This window comes from Bos mutus, chromosome 18, assembly GCF_027580195.1.
Source record: "Bos mutus isolate GX-2022 chromosome 18, NWIPB_WYAK_1.1, whole genome shotgun sequence".
In the NCBI taxonomy this organism is placed as follows: Eukaryota; Metazoa; Chordata; class Mammalia; order Artiodactyla; family Bovidae; genus Bos; species Bos mutus.
In genome coordinates, this window is record NC_091634.1 from 5,712,225 (window position 1) to 5,730,273 (window position 18,049).

The 18,049-nt window shown below is 58.2% G+C and overlaps 1 protein-coding gene across 2 annotated transcripts; it reads left to right on the forward strand.

The window, feature by feature from the left end:
• The first annotated feature begins 8,294 nt into the window (after positions 1-8,294).
• On the forward strand, positions 8,295-16,946 carry ZNF444 (zinc finger protein 444). 2 transcript variants are annotated; one of them, XM_070387270.1, is made up of 4 exons: positions 8,295-8,444; positions 12,798-13,134; positions 15,057-15,141; positions 15,891-16,946. In XM_070387270.1, exons 2-4 carry the CDS (start codon positions 12,823-12,825, stop codon positions 16,460-16,462), a joined length of 969 nt encoding a protein of 322 aa, XP_070243371.1. In that variant the 5' UTR covers positions 8,295-8,444; positions 12,798-12,822; the 3' UTR covers positions 16,463-16,946. The 2 variants fall into 2 exon arrangements, with proteins under 2 accessions (XP_070243371.1, XP_070243372.1); XM_070387271.1 differs by lacking the exon at positions 8,295-8,444 and adding an exon at positions 9,161-10,034.
• Positions 16,947-18,049: the final 1,103 nt, after the last annotated feature.

The window sequence follows — 18,049 nt, forward strand, 5'->3', positions numbered from 1 at the left end:
AGAAATAAGACACAGCAAAACCCCCAAAGACCTCCTTAACTATTAATCCAACCAGCTTTTAATACATTTCATTACAAAATGAAGTAGGATCCTTATTACTGAAGAAGCAAAGTACATTAAGATCCTCTAGATCTCAGTTCATTTCCAGCCAGACCGTGGTTTGGCAATTACAGAAACGTCAGGAGAAAGTTAACGAGAGGTGGGGGCAGGGGCAGGCGTTGGTTGGTGTAAACAAACTATAAAACCCATTAAACTTTCCTCTTAGGCTGGCGGGTTGTTCCCAGAGCTATAAAAAGTTCAGCGTAAATTCCGAATGGTTGTGAGGTTTAAAAGGGAACGCTCTCTTGTTGCCGGAGGAGTTCGTTTAAAAATAAACGTTTATTTATGTCTGGCAGTTTTTCCCGACATTATCACAGGACAGAAGATAAATTTGGGGCTGCTGGCTCTGCATCTGATCCCACTACTGTCTCCCTGACTCCCCAGAGGGACCACTGAACAGGCAGGGGCTGCCTTTGTGAAGGTGAGGGACTCTGGACTCAGACTTGTTTTGGTTCTGCCGCTCAGTCATGTCTGATTCCTTTTGCCACCCCGAAGACTGTAGCCCACCAGGTTCCTCTGCCCATGGGATTCTCCAGGCAAGAATACTGGACTGGGTTGCCATTTCCTTCTGCAGGGGATCTTCTGGACCTAGGGATCCAACCTGCATCTCCTGTGTCGGCAGGAGGGTCCTTTATCACTGAGGCACCAGGGATGCCGGGTTACCCAGCTTCGATTCCTAGGCAGGGAACTAAGATCTCCCAGGTGGTCATTCTCAGCGCCTCTCTCCAGGCTGCACTGTGCGTGTGTGTGTGTGTGTGTGTGTGTGTGTGTCGGGGACTCTGTGGAATGACAATGAACAGCACACGAGGGCCTCAGCATCCCAGAATAAGTGGTTCTGGGGAACGGCCACTTCCCACAGGGACCCGTATCTCGTATTTACAAGACTGTTATTTCTGGGTTTGGCTGGGATTCTCTCTTGACCAATGAAACTAAAAACTATTATTATTTTCTTAGAAAGTAGTGCATCCTGTGGACTCGGGAAGGGGGAGGGGGAGAATGAGATAGCAACACTGAGGCACACACGACCGTGTGTCAGATAGTCAGCAGGAACATGCTCTGTAGCACAGAGCTTGTGCTCTGATGACCTAGAAGGGTGGGGGGGAGGCTCAAGAGGGCGGGCACATATGTATACATAGAGCCGATTCACTTTGCAGTTAGCAGAAACTAACACAACATTGTAAAGCAACTACTACAGTTAAAAACCAAAAAAAGTAGTCGATCCTCCTTGTATGTGAATTCCATACCTTCGAATGCTCCTACTAAGTAAATGGGTTTATGCCCAACAATTACTCAAAATCAAGACTTGCAAGAAACCAACTCTGACGACACATGTCCTGGTCTGTGCGCGGGTTGGAAAAGAATTTCCAGACATGAGGCAGAATGAGAGAAGGATAAAGTTTATGAGAGCGCGCGACACTGTTAGAACAGCAGGCCGGCTCAAGGGAGAGCTAACCTCTCTCATGAGCTAGTAGTCGATGTTTGTAGACTGGAAGGGTGGCATTAGGTGATCGGTTAGGATGCTATTCCAAATCCTGAAAGATGATGCTGTGAAAGTGCTGCACTCAATATGCCAGCAAATTTGGAAAACTCAGCAGTGGCCACAGGACTGGAAAAGGTCAGTTTTCATTCCAATCCCAAAGAAAGGCAATGCCAAAGAATGCTCAAACTACCGCACAATTGCACTCATCTCACACGCTAGTAAAGTAATGCTCAAAATTCTCCAAGCCAGGCTTCAGCAATATGCGAACCGTGAACTTCGTGATGTTCAAGCTGGTTTTAGAAAGGGCAGGGGAACCAGAGATCAAATTGCCAACATCCGCTGGATCATGGAAAAAGCAAGAGAGTTTCAGAAAAACATCTATTTCTGCTTTATTGGCTATGCCAAAGCCTTTGACTGTGTGGATCACAATAAACTGTGGAAAATTCTTCAAGAGATGGGAATACCAGACCACCTGATCTGCCTCTTGAGAAATTTGTATGCAGGTCAGGAAGCAACAGTTAGAACTGGACATGGAACAACAGACTGGTTCCAAATAGGAAAAGGAATACGTCAAGGCTGTATATTGTCACCCTGTTTATTTAACTTATATGCAGAGTACATCATGAGAAACGCTGGGCTGGAAGAAGCACAAGCTGGAATCAAGATTGCTGGGAGAAATATCAAGAACCTCAGATATGCAGATGACACCACCCTTATGGCAGAAAGTGAAGAGGAACTAAAAAAAATTAAAAAAAAATTTTTTTTAATTAAAAAGCCTCTTGATGAAAGTGAAAGTGGAGAGTGAAAAAGTTGGCTTAAAGCTCAACGAAGATCATGGCATCCGGTCCCATCACTTCATGGAAAATAGATGGGGAAACAGTGGAAACAGGGTCAGACTTTATTTTTCTGGGCTCCAAAATCACTGCAGATGGTGACTGCAGCCATGAAATTAAAAGACGCTTACTCCTTGGAAGGAAAGTTATGACCAACCTAGATAGCATATTCAAAAGCAGAGACATTACTTTGCCAACAAAGGTTTGCCTAGTCAAGGCTATGGTTTTTCCTGTGGTCATGTATGGATGTGAGAGTTGGACTGTGAAGAAGGCTGAGTGCCAAAGAATTGATGCTTTTGAACTGTGGTGTTGGAGAAGACTCTCAGGAGTCCCTTGGACTGCAAGGAGATCCAACCAGTCCGTTCTGAAGATTAGCCCTGGGATTTCTTTGGAAGGAATGATGGTAAAGCTGAAACTCCAGTACTTTGGCCACCTCATGGGAAGAGTTGACTCATTGGAAAAGACTCTGATGCTGAGAGGGATTGGGGGCAGGAGGAGAAGGGGACGACAGAGGATGAGATGGCTGGATGGCATCACTGACTTGATAGATGTGAGTCTCAGTGAACTCTGGGAGTTGGTGATGGACAGGGAGGCCTGGCGTCCTGTGATTCATGGGGTCGCAAAGAGTCGGACACGACTGAGCGACCGATCTGATCTGATCTAGGACGCTACAGGGTGAGTCATAGGGTGGATGTTTTACCTGATATGGGATCAGGAAGATTGGAAGAAAAGCCATGACAAACGTAGACGACGTATTAAAGAGCAGAGACGTCACTTTGCCAACAAAGGTCTGTCTAGTCAAAGCTATGGTTTTTCCAGAAGGCTGACCCCCAAAGAATTGATGTTTTTAAACTGTGGTGCTAGAGAAGACTGTTCAGAGGCCCTTGGACAGCAAGGACATCAAACCAGTCAATCCTAAAGGAAATCAACCCTGAATATTCATTGAAAGGACTGATGCTGAAGTTGAAGCTCCAATACTTTGGCCACCTTATACAAAGACCTGCCTCACTGGAAAGACCCCGATGCTGGGAAAGATTGAGGGCAGGAGAAGAAGGGGATGACAGAGGATGAGATGGTTGGATGGCATCACCAACTCAATGGACATGAGTTTGATCAAACTCCAGGAGATAGTGGAGGACAGAAGAGCCTGGCAAGCTGCAGTCCACGGTGTCGCAAAGAGATGGAAATGACTTAGCGACTGAACAACCAGGGGTCAGGGAATTGGCCGGTTTAGACCTATAGACTCATGGCAACAGTTGCTATGGGGCTTGGTCAGTTCCAGAGATTTTAGTCCTGTGACCTTGGTACAGGGCTCCACAACACTGTGATCTTGGACTTCCAGCCTCCAGAATGGTGAAAAATTAAACCTCTCTTTGTCTCCCTCCTGCTGTAGGCCCTGCTCACTGTCCCTACACCCACGGAAGGAGGGCTGGGGGGTGGCATGTATTCCAGCCAGCGAAGAGCCTGCACCCCACCCTCCTCTGCAGGTCCTAAAGCCTGGGTCCAGCCCCACTCCTGCCTCTCTCCCACTGTGTCACTTGGGCCAAGCCTACTCACCTCGCAGGGCCTCACTTCTCCTGACTGTAAAATGGGCTCATGCTTTGATCTGCTCTGCCTTCTACCCTGGGTGAGTGTGCCGGTGAAATAACGTAATGGGGGCAGCGTGATCCCATCATTAAGCAATTCATTCCTAATTTCCTTATTTATCCTGAGTGTTTCCTAAGGGGAAGATGACTCACTCTCGAATTCAGCCCCCACTCCCTGCCCTGGAGCCCTCGCTTCACGGTGGGGTGCAGACTGCCCCGTTCATCCCAGGACTTGTCCCCTCTCTTATGCAGGGGCTTGTCTATCACCTGTTTATCCAGGAACATTACCTGAGCCTCCCGGCCGCTCAGGGCAGGGCCAGAGACCCAGGGGAGAGCTCAACGCCCTCACCACCCTGCTGGATCTCCTTAAAGACCCGACAGAAAGAAAGCGTTAATTATTATTTTGAGTAATAATTATATTGTGCTACAAAGAAGCCGGGGAGCTTTGGTGGGGTACGGCTAGGTTTGGTGCCAAAGGAATTCTCGCCCTCAGGCCTGGGAAGTAGGGTAAGAATTTCTTTCCTCCCCTGCTTATTTACTCTTTTCCAGAGCAGGCCCCAAGTAAGGAGCTGGCAACCACTGGATCTGTGTTGATGAGTTCCTTACCAGAGGGTGGGCGGGGCAGCCACACACCCACAGAGATGGAGAGAGAAGGGACACTGTGGAGGCTCAGATGAAGCCCTTCGTCCAGGTTTATTGCAGTGGGCATGGTCTGGGAGGGCTTCTTGGAGGAGGTGACATGGGACTTGATCACTGATCAGCAGGTACGTAGTACTGGGTGAAGAAATGGAGGGAAGACATCCAGAGAGTCCTTTTATGCTATTCCTCACCCATAACGACGGCACACGTGAGCACTGGAGAAACGGCTGCCTTGTGCGGGTATTGCATAACTCATCAAGGCGATGTTATGTGTATAGCTACTGAATTTCTGGGCCCAGTGAACAGTGACAATGCAGAGCCCCATGTTAAAAAAAAAAAAAAAACATTAAGAATTTGAAGATGGGTCTAGCATCTACCAAAGTCAACTTCAAATGCAGATTTTCACAATATTTTCTTATCTCAAAGGGCACCTGAAATATACTTGAAGTGATGTTCTTTAATATCACTGGTGTTCATTTTTTAACATTAAAATACCTCAATTTACACCCCGCCACACACACACAAAAAGATAATTTGAAGATGGGATTTTCCCTGTGGTCCATTGGTTAAGAATCCACCTTGCAATGTAGGGGACACGGGTTTGATCCCTGGTTGCGGAACTAAGATCCCACATGCCATGGAAAGCTAAGCCCTGCATGGCAACTACAGAATGGTATGCTCTAGAGCCCGCATGCAACAGCTAGAGAGCCTGCGCACCGCAACCAAAGACCCTGCATGCCACAACTAAGACCCAAAGCAGCCAAATAATAATGATATATATGCATACATATAAAGAATTTGAAGGTGGTCTGTGTGCTCAGTCCCTCGGTCCTGACAGACTCTTTACCACCCCATGGACTGCAGCCCACCAGGCTCCTCTGTCCATGGTATTCTCCAGGCAAGAATACTGGGGTGGGTTGCCATTTCCTCCTCCAGGGCATCTTCCCAACCTGAGGATTGAACCCATGTCTTTTGTGTCTCCTGCATTGCAAGTAGATTCTTTACCACTAGTAACACCTGGGAATATATCTGCGTGCTAGGTCACCTACAATTCAGATGAAAACGCTGACGTGTTGTAGCTAGGGAGGATGGCACGGGGTGTGTGTGTGTGTGTGTGTGTGTGAGACGGTGCTGGAGGGGATTCTGAACCTTGACACACCCATTGTGCAACGCTGAAGCTCCAGATGGACCTGGAATCTGTTTGCCTTGTCCTTCCTCCTCAACCCTGCCCGTGTCCTGAGCCTGCTGAGCTTCTGTCTTTATATTAATAACAATATACAAGTGCCCAGCAGGAATCAGACAAGGGATAAGCAGAGGAGATTCTGTGGTGAAACAGGGTATTTCATTACATGGCAGCAGGCTGGGGGTGGGGTGGGGTGAACTTTGCGTCTGGGTTGGGCATGCTTTCATTACTGACTCAACCATAGGTAAAGTGAAAAATTAGCTAATGTTTATTTGTGCTGTGCTTAGTCGCTTGGTTGTGTCAGACTCTTTGCAACCCCATGGACTGTAGCCAGCAAGGCTCCTCTGTCCTTGGGGAGTCTCCAGGCAAGAATACTGGAGCGGGTTGCCATGTCCTTCTCCAGGGGATCTTCCCAACCCAGAGATCGAACCCAGGTCTCCCACATCGTGGGTAGATTCTTTACCGTCTGAGCCACCAGGGAAGCCCACTAGGGAATGAATGTTTATCTACTGACTCCCTACTCTGCTAGGCAAGCCCTGACACTCCTGGTTTGCCCCAAAGCTGGAGGAATCCTGGGTCTATGAAGGGGTCCTATTTTGTGGGAACTTGCAGGCCAAAGTCAAGGGTTTAAGCTATTGTTGTTGTTTGCCTTGCCATGCAGCATGCAGGATCTTAGTTCCCCAGGCAGGGGTTGGACTCACGCCCCCTACAGTGGAACCTCAGAGTCTTAACCACAGGACTACCAAGGAAGTCCAAAAGTTTAAGTTTTAGGAAGAGCCTTCTGAGGAATGGATACACAAAATGTGGTCTATTCATACCATGGAATATTACTCAGCCTTAAAAGAAAAAAGGAAGGAAAATGTGACACCTGCCACAACAGGGGTAAACATTATGCTAAGTGAAATATACCAGTCACAAGAGACAAGTACTGTATGAGTTCATTTACGTGAAGTGCCTAGAATATTCACATTCATAGGCAGAAAGTAGAATGGGGGCTGCCAGGGGCTGGGGCATGGGAACGAGGGAGTCGAGTGTGGCGGTCTCAGTTTGGCAAGATAAGGAGTGTTTTAGAGATGGACGGTGGTGATGGTTTGCACAATGTGAATGTCCTAAACGCCACCCAACTGTTTTTTTTTTTTTTGCTGTACCGCGTGGCTTGTGGGATCTTAGTTCCCCCATCGGGGATCGAAACCAGGCCCCTGAAGTGGAAGCCTGGAGTCTTAACCACTGGACCACTAAGGGAAGTCCTTTAGACTCATTTCCTAAGACCGTAGAAAACTGGGACGAAAGCAAGTTTCTTTGCTGGGGGGAGGGGCAAAACATTCTCCTCTGTCCACCTCAAGGTCTGAAATACCTCTTAAAAAAATCCAAGTGGAGACGTCGAGTGGGCAATCGGAAGTGAGTGGGAACAAAGGTCAGCAGGAAAGACTCCGATGTGGCTGGAAACCAATGGGCAGGAGGGGAGCGTGGGCCAAGGTCCGTGAGGCCACAGTGAGGAGGATGGTTTTCACCCGCTCTCGGACAGGAGGTTCTGACTCAGCCACAGACCACTTGTGAAACCAGGGGGAAAGTGTCCGTCTGGTCAACGCTGGTTCCGCGCCAGTCACTGTCTCACCCCGTCTGCGCACCAGCCCCGGAGGCGGAGGTGGGGGCGAGGGGCGTATCTGCCTCACCCTTCCCAAGGACACGAGGTGTGGCCCCGGGCGATGACTGAGCCCGGGGTCCGTGCGGCTCCCGGGCCGGCCTCGGTCTTGTTCCCGTCTGTGCATCTCTTTCCCGGGTCTGAGATAGGGAGGCTGCGGCCCGGTCCCCGGAGGCCAGTCGAGACCTTGCAGACAGCCCCCTCCCCGATTCAAAGGCGGGGAGGCAAACGGAGTCTAGGACCCGCGCACCAGGCTCACACGGCAGAGCACGGCGCCCTGGCCGGCCCCCGGAGGGAGCCCCCCCACCGGAGGCCCGCCACCGCGGCCGCGTGGCCAACTCGAACCCCGCTGCGTACGCATGGGGCGGGGAGGGAGGATGACGCGCGGCCCGTTGTCAAGGAGACGCAGCGCGCAGCTCTGATTGGCGCGGAGCTCCGCTCGGGCCCCTCCTCCCCGCCGACCGACTTCTGGGCTGCAGGGACCTTGTTTCCGGACGGGCCGCTCCGGTTTCCACGGCAACGCCGCCCTGGCTCCTCCTCCTTCGGCCCCTTCGGCGCGCCTGCGCCTTCCCGGGGTCGGGTGGTGGGGTGCCCGCGCGCGGGCCCGGGCGAAGACCCGTATGTGTGCGTTGTGGGAAATGTAGTCCAAAACCTGGCGGCGCCTTGATGCATCTTGGGAAATGTAGTTCTGGCGCCTGCGGCGCCTTCCGGGGACGGGCGTGAGGCGGGGGGGGGGGGGTCGCCTAGGCGAGGGCCAATGAGAGGCCGCCTTTGCCGCGGTGCTCCCTGGGAGATGTTGTTCTAGGTGAGGGCTGCGGGGTAGTTGCAGGGGGGAAGCGGCCGCGGGGCGTCTGGGAGGGTTGGGGGGAGGGGGAATAGGTGCGTTTGGCGCAAAGCCTGCCGGGGCATGGAGTCCTGGTGAGCGCTGTGCGCATGCGCGAGGTGCCGAGGGGGCTTGGGGGGCCTCGCCTGGGAGAGTGAGGTGAGCAAGGGGGGCAAGGAGGGAGGCGTCGGAGGGACCCGGCGGGATGAGCTTCGGGGAGGGGGCCGGCGGGGGCCCGGGGAGGGAGGAATGGCGGAGGTGGAGGAGAGGATGAAAAGGGAGCCGGGGGCTGGGAGCGCGAACGGGGGTGGGGGCGTCGGGAAGGAGGAGGGGTGTGGGTCCCGGGGGCAGAGAACGGCGGGGGTGCGGGGCGGGGGAGGGGAAGTAAGAGGGAGGGGGGCGGAGAACGGCGGGGCGGGGAGAGTTGGAGACGGAGGGGGAGGGAGAGGGGGAGGGGAGGGAAGGGGGCGGGGGTGCAGGTCCCGGGGGTGAGGAGAGTTGGAGACGGAGGGGGGCGGCGAGGGGGAGGGGTGGGGGAGGGGGGCGGAGAACGCCGGCGGGGGGCGGGGAGAGTTGAAGACCGAGGGGGCGCGGCGGGGAGGGGGAGGGTCGGAAGGGGGGAGGGGTGGGGTGGGTCGGAAAGGGGAGGGGGTTGCGGTCCCGGGGTCGGAGAACGCCGGGGGCGGTAGGGAGAGTTGGAGACGGAGAGGGGCTGGGTGGGGGAGGGTTGGAGGGGGAGGGGGGGGGACTGGCTGGGGCGAGGGCTGGGCCCTGCCTGGGAGTCTGGGGGCGCCGGCGGGGACTGACCGGGTCGGAGAGGTTTGCGAAAAGGGGCTCCGGGGAGGGGGTGGGCGGGGTGCGGGCGGCCCTCCGGCGCGCGGGCCTCTGCAAGCTCGGCGGCACTTCGGCCGAGCTGCGCCTTCCCCGGCCGGGGTCAGCTGCTCTCCTCCTTTCTCTCCTGCTTGGGGACGCGTGCCCCCCACCCTCCCCCCGACAGCCTGACTGGTGGGCGCGCCGCGCTGCAGGGCTGTGTTTGCTCTCCTGGCCGTCCGCGGCGGCTCTGCCGCCCGCCTTCTATTTCCCCGTTCAGCCCCTGCTCCCGCGGGTTCAGCCCCTGCTCCCGCGGGTGCTTGGGTGCAGCGCCGGCGCTTTTGTTGGAAGCGGTGTCCCCGGCACCGCACAGAGACGGGAGTGGGCAGGGCGGACGCTGGTGGAAGGCTGGCTTGGCGCCTCCGCGCGCGCCCCGCAGCATCTTTGTTTTCCGTACGTCTTGACTTCCTGAGACGTCTAGGTTGGTCCGACTTTCCCCGTTTTGCAGTCCCGGGGACGGAAGATTCAGAGCGTAAAAGGTGGTGTGCCTTGTCCTAGGTCGACTCGCTGGGAAGGTGGCCCTTTGGTCTGAGTAAATATTAGTCCAGTGGGCCGGTGGCTCCCCAGCAGGGCCCACTGTGCCCTTGCCCCCGCCGCCGGGGACTCGTGGAAGTTTCCGGGACACATTTTTGGTTGTCACAATTGGGGAGACACTGCTGGCATCTGGGTGAAAGAGGCTGCAAAACATTGGCCAGGTTAAAAGTGGTAGCCAGGCAGGCACGCTCCACCCAGAGCCTTCTCATTTATTTTTTCCGTCTTTTTTTTTTTTTAACATTTATGTTACTGTCTTTATTTTTTTATAATTTTTTAAAATTGAAGCATAATTGCTTTATAATATTGTGTTGGTTTCTGCCATTCATCACCGTGCATCAGCCGTAGGTATGTATTTGTCCCCTGCCTCTGGAACCTCCCTCCCCCTTTTTTGCATTTTTTTTTTTTTAACTTAATTTATGGAAGTTTAGTTGATTCACATTTTTGCTGTCCAGCAAAGTGATTCAGTTATACACTGCTGCGGTCTTGTTTCTTACTCTTTTCCATGATGGTTCATCGCAGGATTGATCATGAACCATATCATGATGGACTGGGATCCCGAGCTGTGCAGTAGAACCTTGTTTATCTGGCCTGTGTATAACAGTTTGTGTCTGCTAATCCCAATCTCCCACTCTGTCCCTCTGCTCCTCCCCTTGCGGCCACGCTTTAAGGCCAGTGTGAGTTCAGTCCCTGCCACTTATTAGCTGGCTGATCAAACCAGCTTAAGTCTGAGATGATCCTCCCTACACAGCAGATGTGCACAGCTGTGCACCAGTAAAACTTTTGTTTAAAAACAGGCTGTGGGCCAGTGGTCTCAAAGGTTTTAAGTTCAGGACCCCTTTATATCTTAAACAACTTTTGAAGATGCTCCCCAAAGCACTTTTGTTTACATCTCTGAGTCATCTCAGAAAGTAAAGCTGAGAAAATCTCATAATAGTAATTAATGCATTTAGAAATAGCAGTAGTTGACTTTTCCACGTTAACATAAATAGCACTTTTTTCTCTTAATTTTTTTTTTTCTTTTTTTATTGGAGTGCAGTTGATTTAGGGCTTCCCTGGTGGCCCAGCTGGTAAAGAATCTGCCTGCAATAAGGGAGACCTGGGTTCAATCCCTGGGTTGGGAATATCCCCTGGAGAAGGGAACAGCTGCCCACTCCAGTATTTGGCCTGGAGAATTCCATGGACTGTATAGGCCATGTGGTGGCAAAGAGTCGGACACGACTGAATGACTCACTTTCGTAGTTGATTTAAGGAGCTTTCCAGGTGGCACTAGTGGTAAAGAGCCCCTCTGCCAACACAGGAGATCTAAGAGATGCGGCTTCAGTCCCTGGGTTGGGGGTGATCCCCAAGAGGAGGAACTAGCAACCCACTCCAGTCTTCTTGCTGGAAAATTCACGGACAGAGGAGCCTGGTGGGCTACAGTCCATGGGGTCCCGAAGACTCAGACACGACTGAAGCAACTTAACATGCACCCACGGATAGTTGATTTACAATAGTGTGTTTCTGCTGTAGAGCAAAGTGAATTAGTTACACATGCACATATCCACTCTTATAGATTCTAGTCGTATATAGGTCCTTCCAGAGTATCCAGTAGGGTTCCCCGTGCTATTTACTAGCTTCGTATCAGTTCTCTGTTTTGTATGTGGTAGTGTGTATGTGTTAATCCCAATCTCCCAGTTTTTCCCACGCCCCATAACGGTATTTAAATGAATAATAACCGTGTTTTCCAAACGAAAAGTTGGAAGCATGGTATCACTTGTCTTTGCACATCTCAGTGTGACCTGAACAGCTGGGTTTCCACGGCCGCCACTGCTCCCGGCGAGGCCCCTGGAAGGCCTACCGCATGCTCGGGAGAGAAGGCAGGGAAAGGGGCTGGTAACTTCTCTGGGTCAGGAAGTGTGTTCTCACCTCAAGGTAGCCCCAGAGGAACGCCAGGGTCCCTGGGCCGTTTGAGGACCGGGGTTCCAGGCGGGGTTTATTTGGGGGCTGCGTCCTTCTCTGTCGGGGTGGGGCCGTTCTGGGCCCTGCAGGGTCCCCAGCAGCGTCCCCGCCTCCGCTGGGTAGATGCCAGCTGTGCCATGTCAGAAATGTCCCCAGACCATTCCAGATCACCCCGCCCTGGAGCCCTGCTCCGTGTCTTCAGTCCTCAGGACTGAGGCCACTGCCCGTCTGTGTCCCCCGCTTTGGGAAGGGGACAAGGAAGTGGGGGGCAGAGGGCTCCCTGGATGGGAACACTGGAGTGGGTTGCCATTTCCTACTCCACGGGCTCTTCCCGACCCAGGGATCGTACCCGGGTCTCCTGTGTCTCCTGCATTGGCTCACAGATTCTTGACCACTGAGCTGCCTGGGAAGACAGTCCAGTGACTCCACTGAGAGGGTGGAGGGTCTTACAGTCAGTCCCCAGCATCTCCCAGACTGTGACTGGGGAGCCCTGTGAGTGTCGAGGCCTGACCGCCGCAGAACAGGTGGCTTCAACCACAGACACTTGCTCCTTGTGGCTGGGGAGGCGGGGATCCGGCCGGGATCAGTGCAGGTGGATGGGGGTTTGGCGGGGGCCTCTCCCCCGCCTGCGAACCCTGCCTTCCCTTCCTGCTGTGTCCCCCCAGGTCGGGGCCAGACCTGCCCTGTCCTATGAAGACAGCCACACCCTGGGCCCCACTGCGACGACCTCACTGCACCTCCACGTCCTCCTCAAAGCCCCGGCCCCGCGTACAGTCACGTTGGGGCCAGAGAGTCCACATGAGCCCCAGGGGTGGAGGGGGACACGCTTGTGTCCACCCTGGTTAGTGAGGGAGAGGCAGGGCGGGGAGCACTTGGGAGCCAGCAGCCTCTGTCTCCGGGGTGCGGCGGCATCGGGGTGCAACCACCCGCATCGGAGGTGCTGATGACAAGGCCCGGGTACCCGGCACCGGCGGCCTCTGTGCGCGCGGCCTCGCTGGGTCCTCGCGGGGAGGACGCAGGAGTGGGGGAGAGTAGGGACAGGGGCCCACACGCAGCGGGTGAGCCCTTCTTCTCGGGGAGGGGGGGAAACTGAGGCACGGGATGGGGCGGCCAGCCCTCCCACGTGGGGGCCCTGCCGGAGCGCACCCTGACTGCGGCTGCTCCCTGCAGGCTCCGTGACCCCGCCGCCGGCCCCATGGAGGCGCTGGGCCTGGGCCCCGTGAAGCAGGAGCGAGGCGCCGCCGAGGGCCTGACCGCCGACTCGCCGTGGCACCGCTTCCGCCACTTCCACCTGGGCGACGCCCCGGGGCCCCGCGAGGCGCTGGGGCTGCTGCGTGCGCTCTGCCGGGCCTGGCTGCGGCCCGAGGTGCGCACCAAGGAGCAGATGCTGGAGCTGCTGGTGCTCGAGCAGTTTCTGAGCGCGCTGCCCACCGAGGTGCAGGCCTGGGTGTGCAGCCGCCGGCCACAGAGCGGCGAGGAGGCCGTGGCGCTGCTGGAGGAGCTGTGGGTGAGCCCGGGGTCTGCCCTCCGCCTGCCCACGGGTCCCCTGGTCCCCCTTCTCCCCCACGCTCACCCCTGTCCCCTCCCCTGTCCCTTCCCTCCTTACTCCCATTCCTCCGCCCTGGGTCCCTCCTCTCGGCCCCCGTCCCTTCTCTCCTTCCTCCTCGCCCACCCCCTGCCCCCCCCCCTCCGCCCTGGGTCCCTCCTCCCCCGCTCCTCCTTCCCCTCCCCCCATGCTCACCCCCTTGTCCCTTCCCTCCTTACTCCCATCTCTCCGCCCTCCGTCCTCCCCCTACCCCATGCTCACCCCTCCCCACGCCACCCCTGTCCCTTCCCTCCTACCCCATCCCTCCGCCCTCCGTCTTCCCCCTCCCCCATGCTCACCCCTGCCCTGGGTCCCCCTCCTCCCCTATGCTCGCCCCCCACCCCAGCCCCCCCAGCTCCCCATGGAGACACCCCCAACACCACCCTGAGGTCCGTGGTGTGGCGGCGGCGGGGGAAAGGGTGAGGCCTGCCTTGGCGGTAAGGGACGGTGGGTGCACAGGCGATCTTGAGCAAACTTCGGGAGACAGGCAAGGACAGAGGAGCCTACCAGGCTGCAGGCCAAGGGGTCGAAGAGAGCCAGACACGACTAACACCGCCCCAGACCCACCCTTCTGACGACTGATGCAAGTTCAGGGTCCGTGGACCACCCTGAGGGCTGACCCTGCCCTGCCCACAGCTGTGGTTGGTCCCGGCCGAAGGACACTGGTTAACTGCTGAGGAAAGACGGCGGGGAGAGGCCAGGAGAGTCCTCCTGGGACCCAGGGGGCAGCGCCAGCCCCGGGCGACAGCATGTGGCAGGGCACACGGAGGAGCCCCAGCCGGAGTGCTCCTGAGCTTCCCGCCTGGAGGTGCGGCGGGGCTTCAGCTGCATGCCCGCATGGCCCGGAGCCTCCGCTGCCGTGAGTTAGGTCCTGATATCGCCCAGCATGGCCCCAGGACCCAGTCTGGCGGGACCAGCCGGCCCAGGCTTCCCCGCCCAGGAGGCAGGGGCAGAGGGCAGGCCTCTCTGGGGCAGCCCAGGTCCTGCTGCGCCCGGAGGGTCAGCCCCGGGGCCTCCGGGCTGTAGTGTGACTGGCCTCCCGAGCACTTTAGAGTTGGCCTGGGGCCAGTTTCTCCCTGCGGCAGAGCTGTCCGTGGGATTCTCCAGGCAAAAATACTGCAGTGGGTTGCCATTTCCTACTCTCGAGGATCTTCCAGACCCAGTGATCGAACCCACGTATCCTGCATTGATGGGCAGATTCTTGACCACTGAGCCACCTGGTAAAGGCAGTCCAGTGACTCCACCAGGAGGTCCATGAGGCCTTTCCAGGAGAAATGTCTCCACACAGACTCCTCGAGGAGCCGCGACAAGAGCGTAAAGGAGCCAGAAGTTGTGGGTCTGAAGTCTCTCTGGACATGGACTTCTGGCCGGGCAACGCTGCTCAGAGCCGTCCACGGGACAGCTGGGAAAAGCTCCTTAATTTGGTCCTGAGTTGAAAGTAGCATCTGTGTTTTCCTTCTGCGTTTTGTCTTGGAGTTGGCACAGGGCATCGAGGCTAAAAGCAGGGTTAAAGCGGCTCCATCAGTGGTCTGTCTGTCGGGTAACAAAACCGCCTGAAGCGCAGTGGCTCAGAGCAGTAAACGGTGATGGTCTCCGCCGGCCCCATGAGTCGGGAGTGAGGGGCGCCCGCCCGGGCCCCTCAGGAGGCTGCGGGGGGCTGGAGGACCCGCTGCCGAGGTGCTCAGAGGGAGGTCTCGGGCCTCGCCATGTGGGTCTCTCCATGGGCCTGTCCACGGAGGACCCTAGCCTGGCGGCCGCTGCCCTCAAAAACCCGCAGCAGGACCCGGAGAGTGAGCGGTGGGGCTCCGGCTTCTCAGCTGGCCACGTGGGGTTTCTGGTTCCAGGGACCAGCGACGAGGGCGCCTCAGGATGCGACCGGAGGCTCTGGGGTCGGCGTGGAAGAGGAAGCCGGTGGGGCGACGCCCTCAGGTGAGCAGCCCCTCCTTCCGCACCACACTCCCCGCTTGTCCATCACTCATGCGTTCAGTGGACAGACCCCCACACGCCGGACCCCACTCCGCAGGGCCCGGCACACGGGGGTGGGGGTCAGACAGGACGGGAGCGCCCGCAGTGCGGACATCCCGTGGCTGCCTCGAGAGCCCGGCGTCTCCAGCCTTTCCCTGCAGCAAGAGCCCCGGCACAGAAGAGGCTAACCCACTCGGGATGGGCGCCTGCTGAACCAGGGTTGCGTCCCGGCAGCCTGACCCCAGCTCTGCACCCTGGTTCTCACCAGGCGCCTCCTTGGCAGCCTCTGTCCACCCCCCACAGCTTGTCTTTCCCCACCTGCCGGCCCATCCATCCTTCCCCCAGCCCGCCCCATCCATCAACCAGCCCACCCCCATCCTTCCCCCAGCCCACTCCCCATCCATCAACCAGTCCGTCCACCCACCCCCCATCCACCCATGAACCAGTCTTTCCACCTCCCCATCCGTGAACCAGTCTGTCCACCCCCCCATCCCTGAGCCAGCTGGTCACCCTCCATCAACCAGTCCGTCCACCCACCCAGCTTATGCACCCCCAGTGCCCACTCATCCCCCCGCCCATCCATCCTGGCTGTGCCCATGAACCACCCTGCCCCCAGTCCCTGCACCTGTTCACCCCCCCATCCATGAACCACCCTGTCGCCGGCATCCATGAGCCAGTCCATGGCCGTTCTGATTCTGTGCCTTTGCCTGCAGGAGATGTGGCCCCCAGACCTGAGGAACCGGCGACGGCGGACGCCCAGGCCACGCGCCCCTACAAGCAGGAGCCGGGCAGCCCCCTGCCGGCGCCGCCAGAGCCGCCGGCGCCCGGCCTGCCCGCCTTCCTGGCGGCCCCGGCCACCGCGTCCTGCCCCGACTGCGGCAAGGCCTCGCTGAAGCCTGCGCACCTGCTGCGCCACCGGCAGAGCCACTCGGGCGAGAAGCCGCACGCCTGCCCCGAGTGCGGCAAGGCCTTCCGGCGCAAGGAGCACCTGCGACGCCACCGCGGCACGCACCCTGGCGGCCCGGGCCCGGCCCTGCGCCCGCTGCCCGCGCGCGAGAAGCCGCACGCCTGCTGTGAGTGCGGCAAGACCTTCTACTGGCGCGAGCACTTGGTGCGCCACCGCAAGACGCACTCGGGCGCCCGGCCCTTCGCGTGCTGGCAGTGCGGCAAGGGCTTCGGGCGCCGCGAGCACGTGCTCCGCCACCAGCGCACCCACGGGCGCGCGGGCGGGGCGGCCCCGGGCCCCGAGGGCGCCGCGCCCTTCCCGCCCTGGCCCCTGGGGTAGCTCCGGCCGCGCGCCTGGCGCCTCTGCCCCGGTTCCGCACCCCAGTGCCCGAGCCCTGTCGCGTGATGCCCTGAACCTCACTCTGTGGGTCAGCCCCCGCCCCGCCCTCGTCCTCGCAGCTTCTGCGGTGCGAGGGTGCCTTTGCGGTCCTCCCCACCCCGACCCTCCCGGGCCCGGAGCCTAGACGAAGACCTGGACAGGGGCAGGGCCCTGGGCCGGAGGAGCCTGCAGGGAGGGGACTGGGTCTTGTCCTGCCCGGGGAGACCGCCCCTTGCCCCTCCCAGGACGGGTGGATCGCGGCACAGCTCCGACAGGACGGCCCGGGTTCCGGCAGGGGTATCGAGCTCTGGGGTCCTCGCGCTGCGAGCGGCCTGTCAGGCAGGCCCGAGGTGGACAGACGCCGGCTCCCGGGACGCGCGCCGGAGACCCCCGCTGGCTAGCGTCTGGAGAGTTGTTAATAAAGCCGCTGATGAGTTGTGCAGACCCCGGCGCCTGCATTCTGTCCAAGCTGTCGTCCGGGGAGGGGCATGGTGGGCCCCACCGGGGACCTTCCCGGCTGGCAGGGCCCTGGGAGTTGGCGCAGACCAGGGCTCGGTTCCTTGCCCTTGAGTCTAGAGACTCGATGAGCCCTTGAGAGGTGACGGAGTGAGTTGCCCTGGCTCCTGCGCATCGAGTGCAGGAGCCTGGCCCGGCTGCTGCTGGCGGAACCCCCCTCGGTCACGGCCCTCGCTTCGCTCTGCCAGCCCCTGGACCAGCAAGACCCAGGCCACGGGGCCCTGCCATCTGGCTGCGAGGGAGTCTGGGAAAGCGACTAGCTGGACCCCCCAGGCATTTACAGCCGGAGTCGGGCCCCACCTCTGAAACCATTAACAGCTGGTGGAGGCAGGGGCTCCAGGTGGTCTCCAGGGTGCCTCGGGCAAGCGCTCAGGCCTCAGCGTCCACCTTGTGGGACGGGGCTAATAACGCTCCAGAAGGGGCCGGCCCTGGAATTGAAGGCAGAGGCCTGCCCTTCCGGCCCGCAGAACAGTGACCCTCGCGGAAGGTCTCTGGCAGGGCCTCCTTCCACGCCCGGGGTCCGTGTGGCCACGCCTGGCAGAGGAGGTTGGCTTGGAGAGGCCATGTCTGCAGCCAGACCCGGCGAGGGGACCAGAGGAGGGGAGATAGGGGTGTCTCCCCTGGAGCTGGGGTCCGAGGACGGGGCTCTGCCAATAGCATGCCGAGTGCCAGCCCCCAGGGCCCCCTTTCAAGCACTCAAAGCTACCAAGTGCTTTAATCGTCAGAACCCAAGGAGACAAGCACTGTGGTCACCCCGCCGCACAGATGGGGGAACCGAGGCATCGGAGGGGTGTGTGGTCACGCCGCGGTTGGGGTCTGAAGCTGGTGGCCGGGGGCGCAGGCGGGTGGAGGACCCCAGGTTCGCGGTGTGGCAGCAGCATCCGGGGGCTCGCATCCTGCCCTCTAGGGGACCCACGCGGACTGCGGTGTCGGCCCCGCGCAGCGGGACCTGTGTAGCGCGGTGTCCACGACGGACGGCTCGGATAGGAGGGGGAGGCGCCTGCACACCGTCCAGGAAAAGTTGTCCAAACC